The sequence below is a fragment of the Melozone crissalis genome, unplaced genomic scaffold (genome assembly GCF_028551555.1).
Source record: "Melozone crissalis strain CALT ecotype California unplaced genomic scaffold, PUWL_Pcris_2 ptg000006l_1, whole genome shotgun sequence".
Classification (NCBI taxonomy): domain Eukaryota; kingdom Metazoa; phylum Chordata; class Aves; order Passeriformes; family Passerellidae; genus Melozone; species Melozone crissalis.
This window is the reverse complement of record NW_026535784.1, coordinates 13,711,037-13,730,888: the sequence shown is the minus strand read 5'-3', so window position 1 is coordinate 13,730,888 and position 19,852 is coordinate 13,711,037. Positions and strand designations below refer to the sequence as shown.

Genomic DNA, 19,852 nt, shown 5'->3' with positions numbered 1-19,852 from the left:
CCTTTGGTTGTAACATTGACAGAGCAACAGGCTTCAGTATCCCATGAATCTCTCCTAAAAATCCCTGGTCATGAATGGAAGTATTTTCTTTAAAAAACTACTAATAATCTGTTGCCTTTCTCCCTGGAATAGAAACTCAATGCAACTTGCTACACAGTAATGTCTTTTCCCCTCCCTTTCTTCACATTTACGCTGAACACTGGTGAATAAAGATGAGGTTAATCCCGTATTGTTAAACCTATTCAGGGAGACAACCTGGGGGTTGCCATGGAAACAGATCCTACAGCCTAAAAACATAATTCTACTCTGAAGGACTGTCTATGGAACTGTACTGAACGTAGCTTATTGAGTCACGCTGTGTACACAAACACGATGTTGCAGCAGTGAAATGGCAAAGGTGCCTCCCAGCTCATCAGATGTTAATTACGCCCCCACCTCCTCCCGCTTACAGCCAGAGCACCAAACACTGCCCCCCTCCCCCTCCTGAATCCCATCCCCCGGCCCTTCCTGCCAGCTCGGTTTGTCCCCGCGTGTACCGGGGAAGCCAGCCCGTGTCTGTGTCCCTGGCAGCAGTGTCACAGATTCGGTACTGTCACACAGCCACTGTCACAGGCTACAGGGCACCTCAAACTGGGAGTGGGGGGAGCTGCCACCAATCCTCAAAAACATCAACAGGATCTAGGAGAGCTTCCTGGGCCCAGTCTTCAGGGAAGGGGTGACCAACTTACAGTTCTCCTCCTCGTTCATATAAACACTTGCCCCCCAATTTCTAGACAGATTTCTAAACTGCCTCAATAAGAATTACAGATTCATCTCTCCTTTGTCATGTCTATGCAGGCACTGCAGAGCCCTAGGGTTGTTCTGTGCTTTTATAGGTCTTATGCATCATACCTCTCTCAGACAAGTGAAACAGTCCTGCCTCTGTGATATCACTGGGCTCTGCTCACACAGCAATAAAATACATTTCAGTACTCACACAGCCTATAAAAACCATCAAAATGTCCTTATATTTGGAGGTTGTTTTGAATTGGCTTAGACAACTCCTACCTTGCTTTTGCTTCTATTTAATATCCAGGCAAAAAAAAAATTTAACATGAAATAGTAATCTTAGTTCTGTTCAAATATTACCTTTATTTTAATGATCCCTATTATATCCATCAAGAAAGAAGGCTTTGTATTTCTTCCTTTTAGTCTCTTTCATCCTATTCCTGCTGGAAAACAGATTTTTGAGCAAGATGGCTGACAACTTTTCCAGACAACATGGTTGCTGTAAGAACCAGGTCTAAAATGGCTGTGTAGCTGTTGATTTTTTTTTTTTTACAGAACCCCAAAACCCTAGTAACAATGAGGTATCATGTTTTATTCCGGGGAGAAGTGTTTTCTCTGTGAGCTGCTGGGCTGTTGCTCTGGCTGCAGTAGAAGATGTTTTTCTTTAAATCAAAAATTGACTCCTGTGGAAGGCCCATGTGCCACCTACAGTCACTCAGCGTTTTCCTGTGGGAGCAATTTGTACAAATACTTGAAAATTCTAAATTCTCAGTCTTTCCCTAAGCATTACTTCACAATGCTTGGTAAATGAACACAAACAATTAGTATTTTTAAACTGTATCTATTTGGGAAATTTTCATAGAGTGTATAATCAATCCTTTTCATATACAGTAGCAAACCCTGTAACTTCCAGGTATAAACAAATCTGGAACAAAAGACTGTACAAAAACATAACGAATTCAGCTCTGAAAAGACCCATGCATCTACATTGTCTGCTACTCTGAATACTAATGAATTTAATGAAACTATTGAAAGGCTGGTTACTTGTCTGCATAAATGTATTGAGACCTCTGTAATCATCTGTTTGCTGTCTGAAACCTCTTGTCAATAGTTTAATGACTTCAGAGCATATTATTCTTCTTGTATAGGCTTCATATAATGTTTCTACATAATTAAGCAGCTTTGTTAGAGGAACTGCCATTAGTTGCCCCATTTCATTTGGTTTTGTTATCAGCCAACCAGAGAGAAAAAAAGAATAACAAGAGAAAGATATAAATGCAGAGATGTGGAGATTGGGAAGATGTTGTTTGTTTGGTTTTTTTATGCCATTAACGTAAAGCACTATTGCCAAGTTGCACATTTTAAACAATTTTAACCATATAAATGCAGAACATATTTAAATACTTGGAAAACAAATACAGCTGACTAAAAATCTTGCAGTGCATTTGAGAGCCTAACAATTTAAAAGCAGCTCTAATAAGTATATAAATAGTAATACCCATTAATTTTTAAATGATCACTAAACGTGAACAACACTAGCATTTCTATAGCCATAGCGAGAAAAGCATTGTGATTATTTTTTATATCCAGACAATTTCATAGTCCATCTTCATGAATACTTTTGAATTTAAAAATAAAAGTAATATAAATTTCATCTAAATTTTTTTGTACTTCGGAGAAACCCTGAGTCTGTTCTTTAAATACATAAAAGTGCTCCATAAAATTACTAACTAATTTCCTGCATTTGCTTAGTCCTAAGCTTGAATAGATAAACTGCAAACTCACTTGCTTTTTATTGCTATGAAACACTGTTTTCAGTCACGTTTTGGGTCTAAACCTGAACGCTTCTGTTACCCCTTATGTGTAAGGTTAAGTACCATATATTTTCTTTGGGGTTGAGGCAGGTGTAGCAGTGACCGAGTGCCTGGTGTTGTGAGTTACCTGTGAGGCAGGAGAGGTCTGATCCCACAGCTCCCTGGTCCCCCTGAAGCCCTGTCCTTGGGGCAGCCATCTTGTTGGCAGGGCTGGCAGCCATCTTGTCCACACACAGTCCCAGCAGCTTTTCCCCCATTTTTTCTGGAACAAGGAAGGCATTAGCACCTAAACCTCACGTACAGTTTGTAAAATGTCACTGTTCTCAGATTAAATTATAACTTCTGCAGTTTGATTCTTGTTATTCACTGCGTCTACCAATAAAGTTAAAAATAAAGACAGTACAACATAATACTGCATTAATTGACTACTGAAATATTTGATAAGAGATCCTACTGCTGGCCAGGACTCGACTAGCACGCGAAGAATATCATACTGCTTGTAGTCCAACTATTAACCAGCACTAGCGTGGCACATCTGACACTGACCGATTTATGTGCTATTTCCTATTAAAAACCATCACAGCTCCACCAGAAAGCCATTTTTTCTGCCACACCCCGAGACCCACAAGCAACACACGTGTATGCAGCAGAACGCTGCCGCCAGCCTTGGCGTGCGGGCCCACGGCCGCGCCCAGCGCGGGATCACCGGGCCGAGAGGGCGGGGAGGGACCTCAGGGCATCACCCGATCCAACCCTGCCAAAGGGGAGCGCCGGGCGCTGCTGGAGCGCTGCACTTTGCGCCGGGGTTATGTGTGGCCACGGCGCTCTGGGCGGCTCCGTGAAGCACCGGCGCCCGCCCTTCACAGCGGGCACGGCCTGTGGCCTTCCCGACCTGGCGGGACAGTGGCGTGCGAGCGAGCCACGCTCGGGGAAAGAAACTCCGGCACAGGGACAGGCCCCGGTGCCCATCGCAGCTCCCCTCGGGCGGCCGTGAGGCAGAGCCGCAGCCGCGCCCGCCCCTCGGTGACGCCATCCCCGCCGCCCGGCGCCACCGCCGCTCTCACCGTGCGCTCCGGACTACGGCTCCCGACGTGCCCGGCGCCGCGGGGCGGTGCCGGAGGAACGCGGCTCCCAGGCGCTGCTGGGCGTGTGAGGATCGCCGCGGCCCGGGTGGCGGGACAGGAGCGGGGCCGGAGCCGCCCGCCCGCCCTCCGAGCGCCGCTATGGCGTCCATGCTGCTGCAGAGCTGCGGGCGGCGCGCCTGCCGCCTGCCCCGAGCGCTGCGCCGCCCGCCACGGCCCGGTGAGGCTCCCCGCGGGCCGCCCGCCTGCTCCGGCCCACCGGGCCTGGCCGGGAGGGCAACGGGGAGGGAGAGCGGCCGGAGGCGTCGGGGGGCTTCGGGCGTGGGCGGAGAGGCTGCTGCGGGAGGGAAGGGCTGCGGCCGAGTCCCCGCCGCTCTGTCCGTCCGGGCTGGCGCTGCTCCCGGGCCGGCCCACGCTTGGCGGCTGCTGCGGCCTCTTCGCATGTGCTTCCGCGGCAGCGTGGTTGGAGGGGATGAGTTACCCTAAGGGCAGTGGACACGCGTGTCTCCGAAATGCCGGCTGGTTTGGGAAGGGAAAAGCACACGTGCTTTTTGTTGAAGTGCAGGAACGCGTTACATACTACGTCTCGGTCCTGCCTGCCTTGCTCTCGACGCGGCTTGGGTGTGAAGTGGGGCTGTCACTAGTCATGTGCTTCTTTTCTCTATGAAAGCACAAGGGGGTGTTTTCTTAGTCTGTGTTAGGGACGAAATATGAATTTGCCTCTTTCCAAATGGCTTTGGAAGCTTAGGAAAATAAAAAGGGAGCGTATCGTGTGATACTGATTAATAATGAAGATAATTCGGCAGTTTAAATATCTGGTTGGTGAAGCTTTGTGGCAACAAAATTAAACAGCTGATAACTTGTGGGGTACTCGGGGCCTGTGGCTGCTCTTTGCATCCTGAGCTGGAATGGCAGGGAGTGAGCAGGGAATTGTCTGTCCCTGACACAGGGAGGGCCCTGGGCTGGAATGGCAGGGAATGAGCAAGGAATTGCCTGTCACTGACACAGGGTCCTGGGCTGGAGTGATAGGGGGTGAGCGAGGAATTGCCTGTCCCTGACACAGGGAGGGCCCTGGGCTGGAATGGCAGGGAGTGAGCAGGGAATTGCCTGTCACTGACACAGAGCCCCGACTTGTCATGGGAGTGCTGTCACTGAGAGCAGGGCAGCTGTACATCCAGGCAGACCTGATGAGCTGCAGGGATGCTTGTTCATGGCAAAGAACAGCTGTTCTCTTGGTTACCAATAGTCACTCAAGTGTGGTATCTTCCTCTGACTGGTGGGTTCTGTGAGCTACTGTTGTAGAGTCATTTATTTAGGTTAAGCCTGGACAATGTCCTGAACAAAAACCTGGGGTATCCTAACCACCCAGTTTATTTAAAGTGGAAAAAAAGTCACATCCATGTACCTTCAAATTAGATGGGATTATTGATTATTCTTGTGGCATAGCATAAAAAGTACTGCTAATGCTAATTATTGATTATTCTTGTGGCATAGCATAAAAAGTGCTGCTAATGATTGCTGCAATTTTGGTTATTATAAATCTTAGACAACCTAAGCTGAAATGCTGTGATAGAATCAAATAATTAGTGTGCTGTGGTGCACTGTGGTTATGATACAATTAATACTTTTATTTGGGGTGTTAATCTATTAACGCATTCTTGTATGCTGTGGGTTTTTTTATATTGTTTTGCTTTACTTAGCTCATCTTCTTTGCTTTACGTGTAAGTAGTCTAAGATTAAGTTAAAGCTAAGTGCTTCTAAGAATCCTAAACGTTATTCCTGTGAAGATCAGACTGTTAAGTACTGCAAGCTTACACTTCTCTAGGGAATTACTTCATGATAGCATTTTATTTTTAAAAATTCTAAACATAGTAACAGTATGGCTATTCTACATTAAAAACTTTGGGTTTCATGCTTCATTAAATTCAAGTATGAAGTTTCCCATGAAGTTTCCAAAGTTAACGTGTTCCTCACGGACTACTTTTCCGTGAGGGACATGTTAACATACAGCTTCTCTGGCACTACTGCCCTTCTTTCTTACTAAGCCAGTGCAGGTTTCTTAAATAAGCAGTGTTGAGCAACGTTCACCTTGTTCAGATGCTTTTGGAGGTCTGTATTATCCCAGAAGCAAGGATTATGGGCTTTGCCCCTTTTTGAAGGAAGTATATCTTTTATTTCAGGGCTGGTTTACTCCTAGGTGCATGGTTATAAGAGACACTGCAAAACCTAAAGAGCGCTGGCCAGAACTGGCAAAGTTGGAATTAACATTTTCTGTTAGCCTGTTCACTCTGAACGTGCTGTACAGCAAGAAGCTCAGCATGTTTTCTTATGGTAACCTTGGAATTTTGTTCTTTGACCCCTCCCTTAACATTTAATGAGCCTGGTTGGAAAGAAGGTAAGTGAAGTGAAAGTGTCTTGCTACTGTGGAGTTTTATCTGAGAAACTCCAAGCCAGCTGAGTTCCAGATCATCCCTCCTAGTTCTAGGGGCACTGTCCATAGCAGGCGATGTCCTTTCCTAGCAGGACCCTTGCTTTAGGCATGTTAGGCCTTGTGGGTTTCCTGGCACCCGGGTGACACAGATTACTGTGCTGTCACTTATCCCTCCAGACACTGAGCACTTCTCTGCTTTGCTCAGCTGCTCCTTGAGGTCAGGGATGTCCTTCTGGGTTGGCCTCTTGGGTTGTTATTTAGCTACTGTTCTTTCTGTAAATATTGGAGAGTATTGAAGAGTGCCTCACAGATTCTCAGGGCTTGCTTTTTGAGCCAGAAATAGACAGTTTTTCCCTGGCTCTACTTGCCATGACAGTGTGTATTTACTCACTTGATGTGGGTAAATCCTTTGACTTAGTAATACCACAGCTTTTGCTATAATTTCTTCAGAGCCTACTTACTATGGGACATCCCTTGATTATAAAGACTTTCTTCAGATAAGTTCACTTATCTTCTATACCTTCCAATTATCCCATCTGATTTTGGCAGCATCTAGTTTCCCTAATAATTAGGGTATTTTGTTGGGGAGGGCTTTTGGCCATCAGCATTGGGAGCTGTGTTTTCTCATAGGTGTCTCACAGGTGATACAGGTGTCTACTTTATGTTCTTTCATAGGCCACTTCTTGTCTTTGGTGGTGGGAAAGGGTACCACGGATCTCTAAAATAACCTTTGTATCCTGCTGGCTCTTAGGATTGACCAGAAATGGTAGGTTCCAGATAGGAGAAGCAAACCACAGTATGCCTACTCTATCCAGCCTTCCAGTTTTACTTAGGTTACAGTGAATTCTGGAAAGATTGGCCAAAAAGCATCAACACATTTGAAGTCTTGCTTGTTTTGTTTTTATTTATGATCTGTCCAGGAGTCTTTTTGGTCTTGGTGGTAGCTACCTATTGAGTTACTGTAGCAAGATCTTAATACAAGATTTATTTTTTTAAGTTGTTTTAGGAAGATGAATTCCTTTCTAGTGAAATCAGGGATGAATTTCAGTGATTGTAGACTACTAGCATTTTATGTGGTTTATACTTCTTCTGGGGTTGGAAGACTTTCAGACATGGCCATTTACTGCAGCACGTGACTTAAATGATTCATGATTTGATGATCTTCTCAATTTATTTCTAGAATGGATGCTGTTTGTCTGTGTAGCTGAATAGAGGGTGCTCATATGTAGGGACTTTATTAGCTACTATTAGGACTCATCATGAGGTAGTGTTTCAAATAAAGTTCATGTTGAGGGATACAGTGTTTTCACGTGCTTTGGGTCAGGCTCTCACCCCTCCCTTCAAGACAATTTGTATCCTTTGCGGAGAGATCATGGGGTAGAGCTGTTTTTACCAGGTGCTAATCAAAATGGGTAGCAATGTATTGAAATGGTGTTGTGCTTCCACCTCTCTAGTGAAGTCTCTTTAGGTTACTGCTTGTATTTTATTTGTTTTGCTTAAAACCAAAAACCCATTTTAATCCTAAACACTTGGCAGGGGCTCCATTTGCATCATCTGATACTATGTTGTCATAGAGCTGTTAAAAAATTACATTTGCTTTCAGTGAATTTCCACTGCAATACAGTTTCTTGCCTGAGGGACTTGGAAACCTGTCTTGGGACAGTTGAACAAGAGGAAACCAACCTCACGCATCCACAGAATTCAACTCTGAATGTTAAGCAACATCTTTTTTGTGCTTTCAAACGTAGTCATTTCTATGCAAAGATTAATCTTTTCGCACATATATTTGTGTGCAGTTCACTACATGGATAAATGTCTTCCTGAATTTCAGAATTGGTGCTAATTATTGGTATTTTTCTAGGTAACTTGGGAGATCGGGCGTGTCTTAGCTGCACATCCCTGAGGCTGGCAAACAAAATGTGAGTAAATATAAACATTTTTCTGAACTATCAGGGAATGTAGGTTTAAATCTAGACAAAGTACTATAATGTTAGCTCCAGTTTGTGTTAATGACAGATTAAAGGAAGTCTGAGTATTACTCTCTTCACCTGGTTGGTTGTGTGTGGGAAAAAGAAAGTGAAATGTTCTCCCTTTTGCCCACTTCCTTCCTTTTTGTTTCACTTTTAATGTGAAAGCAGTAGAATATTAGTGTCTGTCTTGGGTGATTCCAGGTGTCATAACGGGATCTGATGAGCTTCTTGCATACTTTCTCCATGGAGTTCCACAGAGTAAACATTCAGTTGCAGCTAGTTGAAAATCACAGTTGAGAGATAAGAGTGCAGAGCATCTGAGTGGGATCTCTGATAAACCAAAGAAAGGAGTTTATTGTATGTTGCAGCCTTGGGTGATGGTGTCCTCTTCTGAAAACAAATCCAGCTGTTGTGTGCCCTTATGGAGCTGAAGGAGTTGAATATTGGCAGAATCCATTCTCTGTTCCTGACTTGGCTCACAAGGCATACTTGTAGAGAAGAATTTCCTAACGCCTTTCCTTGGAATGTTAAAATACTGGTTCTGTTCTGTATTTATAAACTGACTGCTCAGGATACAGGGTCTATTCTTTGATTTCCTGAGTTTTCATTTTAACATAAGGATGTGTCCCTAGACACAACCCTGTAGTACAAAACAAACCAATTCTTTTTTAGTGATGTTACTTCTACATCACTTGCTGTAGAATTAATGATGATTAATTTTTTTAAATACATAAAACCTTTTCAAATATTTATTTTTAGTATGTTAGTGTATGAGACCTCTCTCGGGAAGCTGGAAAATTAAGGTTTTAAATCTGTTAGGCTGGAGCACCTCTCCTATGAAGACTGAGAAATTTGGGGAGAAGAGAAGGCTCCAGAGAAGGCTTACAGCACGTTCCAGTACCTAAAGGGGTTACAGGGGAGCTGGAGAGGGACTTTTGTCAATGGAATGGAGTGACAAGGTGAGGAAGAATAGCTTTAAAATGAAAGAAAGTAGGTTTGGATTAGATATAAGGAAGAAATTCTTTGCTCTGTGCTGGTGCGGCACTGAAACAGGTTGCACAGAGAATTTGTGGATGCTCCATCCCTGGAAGTGTTCAAGGCCAGGCTGGATGGGGCTCTGAGCAACCTGGTATAGTGGAAGTAATCTCTGCCTTCCACTAGCAGGGGGCTTGGAACTGTGTGATCTTTATGTCCCTTCCAACCCAAACCATTCTATAATTCTGCGATGAAATGAGCAGCAGAATATTGGAACAGAAAATCTTATTCTATTGAGAAGGTTTGGGGTGGGGTTTTTTGTTTGTTTTGGTTTGAGTTTGTTCAGTTTTTTTGTTGTTGGTTTATTTGTTTTTTTTCCCTAACCAAAGCTGCTATTAATATCATGTTGTCACTTAAAATATAACAAACTAATGCCCACACCCCACATGACACAGATCTGAATGCAGGGGACTCTAGTGATAAGTACTGAGGACAGGTGGGACAGGAATTGTGTGTCTGACATCCTTCTTATGAAAGTGTGCTCAGAGAGGCACATTTCTTGCAATATTTTTATTCCCTGCAGACTCAGAACCAGTTCTGCTGTCAGAGCTTTCTTCCCCTCTCCATGCAGAAGAGTGTCAATGTATGTAGGTGGAACTTGGCTTGTAGGCCTGGAGCTCTGCTTTTGGGAGATGCCTTGGAGTCAGGGTGGATTGATTTATGCAGGTGTTTTAATCTGGTTTTGAATATGTAGCTTTTTTTCCTAAAGTAATTAAACTGTAATTCTTATTAGTTAATATCTGTGTAATGATGTAGTTTTCAGCTAGCCAAGAGACTGTTCTATGTAGCTGTATATGTTCCAGCAGTTGTCTGACCACTGAATGGTCAGATGCTAAAACTTCAGTTTAAACTAGAAAATAGTGTGTCTTTAAAAAGTAATAATTTAGTAATTTTTTTTTGTACAAAGCTCTATTTGAATAACATTGGGTAGACAGAACCATTAAAGTAAATTAAAACTCTGCTGAGGGTGTAATAATTAAATTAAAAAAGTGTTTCTATCTGAAAATAGAGTGAGGCTAGCACTTTTAAGTGTATGATAAACATTTTTTCCTTAAAATGTTACTGAGACCTGTAAAGCCACTTGCACCTATTTTCTGTTCATTGACTGAAGACAAAATCACATTCTGATTTTGCTTTCATGGATTTTGTTTTTCACTGGCTCCATGAAGAAAACACCTCAGTCAGTTCTCTCCTGTAGATGTCTTACTGCTGCTATTTCAGTTTGAGGGACACTAAATGGAAGTAATTTATATGAAATATTTTATCTACTATTTTATTTTTGTCCCATCTTTTTATTAAAAGCATGTACAATCCTACCTGCATATAATGAGTGGTTCTTCTGTGTATATAAGGAGTGCTAGTGGTGTTTAAGCAGTGCTTCCCTGCTAACTTCAGTTTACATTTAATTAAAGAAAAGAACAAACTTCTGAACAAGGTAGAAAAGTGTTGGTTCTTTCTGTCCCAGATCAGTCCTATGATGGAAGTTTTTGCAACAGGTTCTGCTGAATAAGGAAAACTGGATGCATGGAGGTAGTAAGAGAGGAACTCGAATGAAATTGGATTCCTCTGCTACTAATTCTCTGACTCAGCACCCATCCCAAGTATAAAACTTATATTTTTTTTGTCTTGACTGTTTTGCACAAACAGGAGAAGTAATAGAAGGGACTTCATGTTACTTAAGAATTTACATTTAGTTTTATGAAATTACAATTAATTTTCAAGTGTAGCTTTCTAAATGGAAAGCATATGTGATGGCTGCTGTTTATTTAATTGGAGTGAAATAAACTACCTTTTCAAAGTCGTATAATGGAAAATTCCCTGCAGGTTAGTTTTTTTTTGTAATGAAGTAAACCAAATGTTCTTTTCATGTATAGACATTAGTTTTAATAATAAAAAATTATTTTCCCCTTAAATATGCAGTAGATATTTCTCAAATTTTGTGGTTTATAAATACATAGATATTTATATCTGTGCAAATATATGTCTAGAAATAGCTGATGATCTGTTGCTAATTCTTGAATGCTTTTTTCTTTTGAAGGACTGTACACTTTAAATATTGCACTAGTGTCCCTCCTGTTTACGCCTACTCCAAAAAAGCTCACTATTGTTGTTGGACTAAAGGATCTGAGCAAATACACTTCACTCTCACGAGTTCCTCTGGCTCATGGACGCCACTAGCATCCCTGGGTGTTTTAGGTCCCCAGTACCTTCCAGTTAGGTGGTGGCATTCTTCACGTCCCCTTCAAGATGACTCCATAGTTGAAAAGTCACTCAAGTCCTTAAAGGACAAAAACAAGAAGCTGGAAGAAGGAGGTCCTGTATATAGTCCAACAGAAGTGGAAGTTGTAAAGAAATCTCTTGGGCAGAGGATTGTGGATGAACTGAAGCACTATTACCATGGGTTTCGCTTGCTGTGGATTGACACCAAAATAGCTGCGAGGATGCTCTGGAGAATCCTGCACGGGAACACTCTGTCTCGTCGGGAGCGGAGACAGGTACTGAGAACAGACCACCTTCCTCTGGGTGTCCTCGGTGATTGCTCTGCTTGTTAGAACTGAGTTACTGCTTTTTGTTGTCTTCTGTTCCTAGAATTAAAATTCCTCAGTGTGTTTCCTTCCTCTTCACCATGTGGATGCTAAAATTTTTGGGTATTACCCCAAAACTTTTTTTCTATGCTCCCCATTATTGAAGACAAATTTGTTATTTTCTTGTTGGAACAGCAGACATGTACGATTCTGTTTTGTCACAGGGGCAGCAATTGGGGTTTGTTCTCAAGTTCCCAACCATGTGCCATATACAGTAATTTTCTCTGCTTTTTCACTCCAGCTGGAAAAATAGTGGGAAACACTCCTAGGAAACACTCCTAGTAAACACTGCTAGTAAAGGTTATATCTTTGCCAGTTCAGTTCCCATTTGTTGCTTAATGGGGTTCTTTTGAATGGGCTAAAAGCTGCAGGCTGAAATGCATGATTGATGATGTGCTATCTCAGTTATAAATGTATCTGAAATAATTTTAGCCCAGATATATTTCCTTTATTTATGGCATGTTGCTTACATTTATGAAACTAAAAATGCAACTGATAATTTTAAAGAAAAGGGAAATGAAATTGGAGTGCAAAATGTGATTGCTTTCAAATTTGGATAATATATATGAATTTCAATAGTAATTTCAGGTTTTGGACGAAATAGGTGTATTTAATTAGAATGGAAAATTATATGGGTATTTAAAAACATTGGATGTGAGTTCATTTATGAAAAGACTGCAAAATATTAAGCTGGTATCATTAATTTCTTTTTTTTTTTGCAAGGAATACATTGATATTCAACTTCAGTTCATTGGCAAAATATCAAATATGCTGATTTGACAGTTCTCATTTTACCGTTTTTAAGGACAAGCTGTTTAAGCAGTTTATATAGGTTAAAAATTCAAGTCTGTCTTCCTCCCTTTATAAAAAAAAAAAGCATTTAAGCTGTTACTGGAAAGATGTTCCAGAAGAAGAGCTGGAGAGCAGAAGGTGTGTGTGCTCTGGGGCAAAGTGCTCAGTGCTGCCTGTGGGCAGTGTGGCTCTCTGCAGTTTGTACACCTGCACACACAATGTGCTGAGTTCACATCTCTGCCCTCAAAACTTCCAGTAAATGATCAAAAATACAAGTATCTACTCATTGTTTTTATCATTTCCTGATCAAAGTTGGTCACATTTGAACAATTTGGTGTGTAATTAAAACCCATCACCCATCACATCTTAAATGCTGTATGAAAATTCTTCCTAAGTTCACAAGGTTAGACAAGTAGCAAAAATTGTTACAGGCGCCTGTAGCTGTTTTTGTCCCTGGGTGGGTGTGGTTTCCTATCAGACTCCTCTGCTCCGTGGTCTCAGCATCTTCAGTTCTGCCTTTAGTTCTGCTTCAGTTCTGCCATCTTTCTTGGCTGCTACAAGAGAGTGCTTGGCAGCTGATCCAGCTGAGACGGGCCTCAGCAATAAATAAAACAGTCTGCTGACGTGAGAGGGGATTATGGAGTACCAGAAAGAGTGACTGAGGATAGGGCAAGGTGAGGACTGCAGGACTGGTTTATTGAGAGCTTTGGGGAACTTGAAAAGCCAAGCGAGACAAATTAATTCATGGTTTAAAACAGAATGGGAAATTCTCCAGGGCGAAGATTGGAACCATTGACTTTCCTGCCTCTTTCATGTTTACTGAGCCATACTTCTGAGAAATTATATGAACACAGTAATATTACATCAATTGATGGATTTATTCATTTGATTACCTTTTGATTTTGTTATCTAGTGATGATAGAGCTGTCTTGCTCATGCTTAAGTAGTGGCCTGGCTTTTGGCCTTCCTAGAACATTTGCTTTTTGTGCAAATGTTTACTTTCAGTATTAATTCTCTGTTTAAATGAAATGGCCATTTATTGTTTGCAGATATAAATTAGTGTTTACATTGGTGTAGCCTGTCTCTGATCTAATGATGTATGTATGTGATTATATGCATGCAAATCCAGTGTAGGAGATGTAGAGAAAATAGTTTTAATAACTACAGTGATATTAGTTTCTCAATCTAAGTTTTTTGTTTTCTGTATTTGGAGGAAGTGGACATTGTGTCTCTGGAGTTGAGGACATGGTAGGTTCAGAACCCAGGGTCACTGAAAAGCAATCCAGGCTGCAGCTGAAAAAACCCTTTTAGGGTTTTTTTAAACCTTATTTCAAGTTTGTTTCAACACAGCTCATTTTTTTTTTATCAGTTCAACCTTAAATTGTAGTATACTGACTGATTTAAAGAAGTCTTAACATTTTGGTGCTGGATTACCTCCTGAACTTTAAAAAATATAAAATAAAAATTGATGTATATACTGCTTTAAAAGTATTAAGCTGCACATGAGCTGGCAGTCCTAGAGAAATCTTATCTTCATGCAGACTGACAAATGCGTTATTTCTGCCTGCCCTTTCCTTCCTCTTTGGAGGCAATAATGGAAAGATATCCAAGTAATCTAACCACATGAACAAGCAATTGCAACATGGCTAATGCAAAGGGACCTCTTGCTTATCTAAATTACAAGTCAATTCCAAAATTCTGTGCCTACAATTTCTGTCAGTGTTTGGATTCAGCAGGGTCACAGATGTACATTTAGGAGAGAAGGCAGGAAGAAGTAAAACGTGGTACTGACTTTGAAAAACCTAAGTGCTCTGGTGCTGGCTCCTGCAGCAGGGTGGTTCAGGGTGTGGCAGTGAGGTGGCAAACCCAAGGGAGTTTGTGGCAAGTCTGCCAGCTTTACAAACCCTTCCCTACAGAGGAGGGGAGAGTGGAACGCCCAGCTGTAGCAGCAGATACGGGGAGTCACGAGGTTCTCCTGCTGTGCTGCCAAACACTGTATGTGTAATCGTACACCATTGTATTAGGTTCCTGCAGAAAGCTGTCTTCCTTGAGTTAGCCGAGGCTGCAGTGCCGTGATTTGTGAAAGCTGATCCAGGCCAGTGCTGCTCGGTGCTTAAATCAAGTTTTCCCGCCCCACCCCTGCTTGGTGTGTACTGATCCTTTTCCCCTGTCTGTATATGTATTTATGGGTCAGTTTTAGCTGGATCAGTGCTGTGGCTGCCAGTGCACCCTCATGGCTCCTTATACCTCGTCTCAGGTTAGCATTAAGTTGCCTTAATCCGGTGGTAAAACTGCTCCCTTGGATATGGATTTTGTAGAAATACTTGCACGCACTGTCTAAGAATAGAGACGGGGAAAAATAAGAATTCTGTATTCTATAGAAATTTTTGAGGTTTTTTTTTAAGGGAAAATCTACTTTTCTTCTGAGTTTTAAAATTTTCTTCCAAACTTTCTTACTTTTTTTTTGTTTTTTAACTCCATGGTAGTCATTTGCCTTCCATTGTTGGAATGAATGGAAAAATCCTTGAGCCTCCAAACAATGGACCAAAGCATCCCTTCTGGGAAACTGAATTTTTTTATATACAAAGAAAAATGCCAGACGTTCAATCTGTAGAGCATGTGCTTTCCACATACAGTAGTGCTTAAGATTTTGGCTGGTTTTGTGGTAAGAAAATTCTGAATGAAGTTTTACATGTTTTGTATTCTAGCAAATCAGTCCTGAGGACATGGGGTCTGTGCCGGTTGTTGCTGCTGTTCCCCTTGATTGCCATGAACTGTGGGAGTGGGAAGCATGAGTTTACTGTTGTAATTGCATTTATGCTGCCAGTTTTTGCCACTCAGAGCTGTGGTTATCAAGTCCTGATGTGGAACGACAGTGCTGTGGCAGTGGAGACCAGAGTGTACCTCTGATTTAGGGGCTGATGGGATTCCCAACAACCAGGTTTTTTCATTTGTAAAATGAGGTAGAGTCAAGCAAGATCTTCACTCCCTAATATAAACAGAGTTGTGAAGCTTTCAACAATTACTGAAAGATTTAATAATAGACTGTACAGCCTGGTATATATATTTGTGAGTGTCCAGAAATCACAAGGACATTATTTATTTCATGCAGTTCAAGATTCAGTAATGAACGTCGCCTGCTTCAGAGGATTACTGCTCTGGAAATGCAGTGGGTTAAAAAAAAAACCTACCAAGCTGGGCTCATTACCCTGGATTTAAATGTACATTACAATTGTTATAAGGCAGAGGGGGAGGGATCTTTCATTTTATTCTTGATTACTTATTCCATAGTAGCTCATGCATGTAAGAAGTGGTGGAGCACAAATAAAGATGCATAAAAGACGTTAAGCAGCTTTAATGACAACAAATGACCACCTCCTGTTTTCAGGTGCTTTTAAGAGGTTTAAATGAGATACTTGTTCAATAATCCTATTGAGACACAGTGAGGCTTTTGAAATACTTTCTATAGTGTTGAAAACTGGTGAAACTCCAGCACTCTCTAGTATGTAGCAACTTGAAAAAAACACTAAAAACTGACTTTATCACATCCTTTTCTTATGTTATTTTAAAATTTCTTCATAACGAATATATATATATATGTGAGCCTAAATGACAATTGGATTATTAAATCAAGTATTTTTAAAATAAGTTTTTAAATATTAGCTTATCGATATTTTTTTTCTCTTCCAGTTTCTTCGAATATGTGCTGATCTTTTTCGCCTGGTCCCTTTCTTGGTTTTTCTTGTTGTCCCATTTATGGAATTTTTACTTCCAGTAGCTCTTAAGTTGTTCCCTAATATGCTTCCCTCTACATTTGAGACAAAGTCTAAAAAGGTAAGCAGGTTTGAATTTATAATCCAGTGGTTTTTTTTAAAAAAAATAGAAATTTCTTGGTAAAAAAATTAGAAAAAGTCTAAAAACTTTGGAGTTTTTTTCCAGTATTGGGGTAATGCTTTTATCTTCCTTATTTTGAAGATCCTGCTTTTGAACATATAATAATGAACCAGTGCTGTCCTGGTTTTGATATGTGCAGGTGCTAAGCTATCAGGGTTGAAAGCCTCTCTTGTCTTTTCTGCTGTCCTCATTTCCATTTTCTATGACTCCTACAAAGGAGAACTAAAGCTATTTTGTTTTTCTGGTTGTATTAAAGTAGACATTGTAACATTTGCAGTCTTAAACCTTGATACAAAGTTTTTCATATGTATACTTAATATTTAAAATAGTGTCTTACGCTTATTTTAGTTTAAACTTTATTTCTACTAGTTATGTTTTCTCAGAATTGTTAGAGCTTTGTAAAAACCCACCAAAAGAGCCCCACAAGTTTTTGCTTTCAGAGCACACAGTGAGCTCTTCAGTGTGATTTGGGGATCTTTGGGAAAAGTGAAAGCCCCTTTGGAGTGTGTGTATTATAGCAGAAGTTCAGAATTACTCCACATAACTCATCTGGGGGCAGAAGTGATGGTTAGTCCATGTGTTTCTGGCAGGAACTTTTATCAATAAATATTTTTTTAACAGGAGGAAAGATTGAAGAAAGAATTGAGAGTAAAGCTTGAATTGGCTAAATTCCTTCAAGACACCATTGAGGAGATGGCCTTAAAAAATAAAGCAGCCAAGGGAAATGTTACAAAAGATTTTTCAACATTCTTTCAAAAGGTAAAAAGTTTGGAAAATATGTTCTCTCTTCCTACAAAAAAAAAGCCTTTGTTATTTTTTTGGTCTATGGTAATCATCACATACCTTATTTTTTTGGACTTGAAGAAACAGCATGTAGTAGTTTTTTAGGATAAATTTCTTTTTTGTCAGTGTGATGAAGTTTTCTTATTATTAACTTTGGTGTTCTAGCTGGTGCTGTTACTCTCTAATTCTAGAAGCATTATATTTCTGCTCATTTGTTTCTTGTTCACTTATTTGCTAATAGCTTAACTCTAACACGAAACATGGTGTACTCAGTGTTTACTCATGGAGGGTTTGACCTCTTTTTTTCAGCACAGAGTATGAAAACTGAGAGAGGACTTCTTTCCTAATTAACTGATTGAAACTTAATGGGGGAAAACTAAATTTTTTTGGTCAAATTTAATTCTGCTTGTAAAAACAAGTTTTTAAGTGCACAGTTGGTATGCTGACTAGAATGTGGTATAATCTGAGGTTTAGCTAGAATGTAGTTGTTGTGCAAAATTTTCCTATTTAAGTTCAGTTGCTGACAGAGAGACTTAAATGTCAGACATCTGCCTCCTGCATTAATGGCCTTTAGGTTTCACAGCATTTCCTTTCACCAAACTGTAGGTGAGAATAAGGTACTCCCCGGAGAGATGAAAAATGCATTCTTTAGTCTTCTCAGGACAGTCCTTAGCTCTGATTTCTCTTAATTGTGGGGCTGTTGAATAAGAGGTGGAGCCAACAGCATGACCAAGTGTTTGTTGGAAGAAAGGCAGTGGTCCCCTCCTTTGGAGAGAGTGTGTATTTGCACAGAAAAAGGCACATAAGCCCAGGGGTTTCAGACATGAACTTCACAACCTCTTCCAAATAGCTTAAGATTTTCCTGCATGTCAGGGCTAAGGATGAAGTGTGGAATGATAAGATGATGTCGATAGGGCTAAGGATGAAGTGTGGGGTGATAAGATGATGTTGATAGTGCCATGTAGATCACCTCACATAATCATAGTGGTAAATTTGCCAGTCAGTAACTTCTTGCAAAGTCCCTGTACTTTGAAGCCTCTCTGCAGTCATCTGTTTCTGTTCTTTTGAATGTGCAGAACATTGTAAGTGGTTAGTTACAGCAGTTAGTGGCTGAGGCACTGCCCCTGCAGGCTCTGGGAACTTGCCCACTCATGCTTCATGTTCAGAACATTTCTTCTTCTGGAAGAACTACTACTGAGAATTTACATTTGGCCGTTAATTTTCATGGAAATAAATGATGTTTCACTCCACATTTGCTGGAGGAAGTCCCATGTCCCTCTGATGACTAAAAAAGAAGTTTCAAGCCCTGCATTTCATATGTGTGGGTGTGCTTTTTAGAGCTTTATATTTCTCATTTGTGCCACAGAGACAAACTTCATTGATCTCATTTCGTTGTACCGGATAATAAATGTCAGAGCAAGAAACAGCTTCAATGTTTCTTTCTTACCTTTTTGCTATTCTCTAACAGTGGCTTCTGTGGTGAAGTATTTGATACTGCAAGAGCCATTGATTGCAGGCTTAATGTATCTGCTGCATAATTCCAGAATTTGTCTCTGTTGCTTTGTAGCTAGTGATGCACTAGAAAGCTTCAGAAACACATGCTTTCAAGTACTTTCAAGAAACGCATGCGTGGCTCTGTCAAAATCTTTAAACATCTTTAAACAAGGGAGAAAATACTTCCTGTGTTTTTGAAGTGCCATTTTTGGCTCCTGTGGTGAAGGCACTGGCAAAGTGGAATAACAAGGCCTTTGACCTTTCTTTCTTCAAGATGGTTTCTCTGCTATAAAAGTATCCTGGAGGTTGATGGCCTCAAGGCCATCTCATCTCCTGATTTTTACCTTTTTCTGTACTCAGTAGCTCTTCACTAAAATATTTGAGTTTGCAGATAAAACAGGTAGGCATGATAAGTCAGGCAGTACAGGTAATGTTAGGTTTTCAAACTGTACTTGATGTCACCTAGTTTTATGTTTTCTTTACAAGAGTTAAAAAAAGTAGAAGTATTAGGAATTTTTTTTTTATATCTGTGATTAGACTGAAGATGTTAAGACTGGGAGTATGTAATTGTAAGTTCTGTAGATTTTGATGTAGTGATGTCACTAATAAGCTTTTGGTGGCATACCTGAAATAGAAAAATCAACATCTATACAGGTGATAATGCTTTACTGTGACCTGATGAGATCACGGAATTTTTCTCCTCCTTCTTTGAACTGTTATTTCAGCTTCCAGTAACTGGATTTAGTGATTGGGAATTCATTGGTAACACATCACTGAAAAGCTTAACTTTGCATTTGTGCAAACAATTACATAGAACCTGCCATCACAAAGATGCAGAGTCCTTTCCCAAACAGTGCTTTAAACTTTGGAATAACTTCAAGTGCAAAAACATTTGCACTGAGGTGCTGCAGAACATCTAGGAATTGAAAGCCAGAGTATTGTAACAAATGAAGAGAAGTAGGTAGTTAGTATCCAAATCTGTGATTCATGGAGACACCAGTGTTGCAAAATTTTTGCCATTCTTACTTTATCTTCCCGTCTTTATCTTATGTGTTTCTGTGTTTCGTAAATATGGTACCAGAACAAATATCTGCCAGTGTAACTCCTATAGCAACTATTTAGTAACTCAAAGGTGTATATGTATTTCTTGAGGAGGTATCTCATGGCAGTGCAATTCAGCTAGACCTGCTCCTTAGTGTACAGG

At 40.7% G+C, this 19,852-nt stretch overlaps 1 protein-coding gene across 1 annotated transcript in view; it reads left to right on the top strand.

Annotated features, from left to right (window-relative positions):
* Positions 1 to 3,768: 3,768 nt before the first annotated feature.
* Positions 3,769 to 19,852, top strand: part of LETM1 (leucine zipper and EF-hand containing transmembrane protein 1) — a 29,074-nt gene continuing 12,990 nt past the window's right edge. Inside the window, exons 1-5 of the mRNA XM_054295286.1 lie at positions 3,769 to 3,884; positions 7,957 to 8,014; positions 11,139 to 11,595; positions 16,168 to 16,311; positions 16,993 to 17,130. Of these exons, the coding sequence (XP_054151261.1) occupies positions 3,806 to 3,884; positions 7,957 to 8,014; positions 11,139 to 11,595; positions 16,168 to 16,311; positions 16,993 to 17,130 (876 nt within the window). The 5' untranslated portion in view covers positions 3,769 to 3,805. The remainder of the gene's footprint in view (positions 3,885 to 7,956; positions 8,015 to 11,138; positions 11,596 to 16,167; positions 16,312 to 16,992; positions 17,131 to 19,852) is intronic.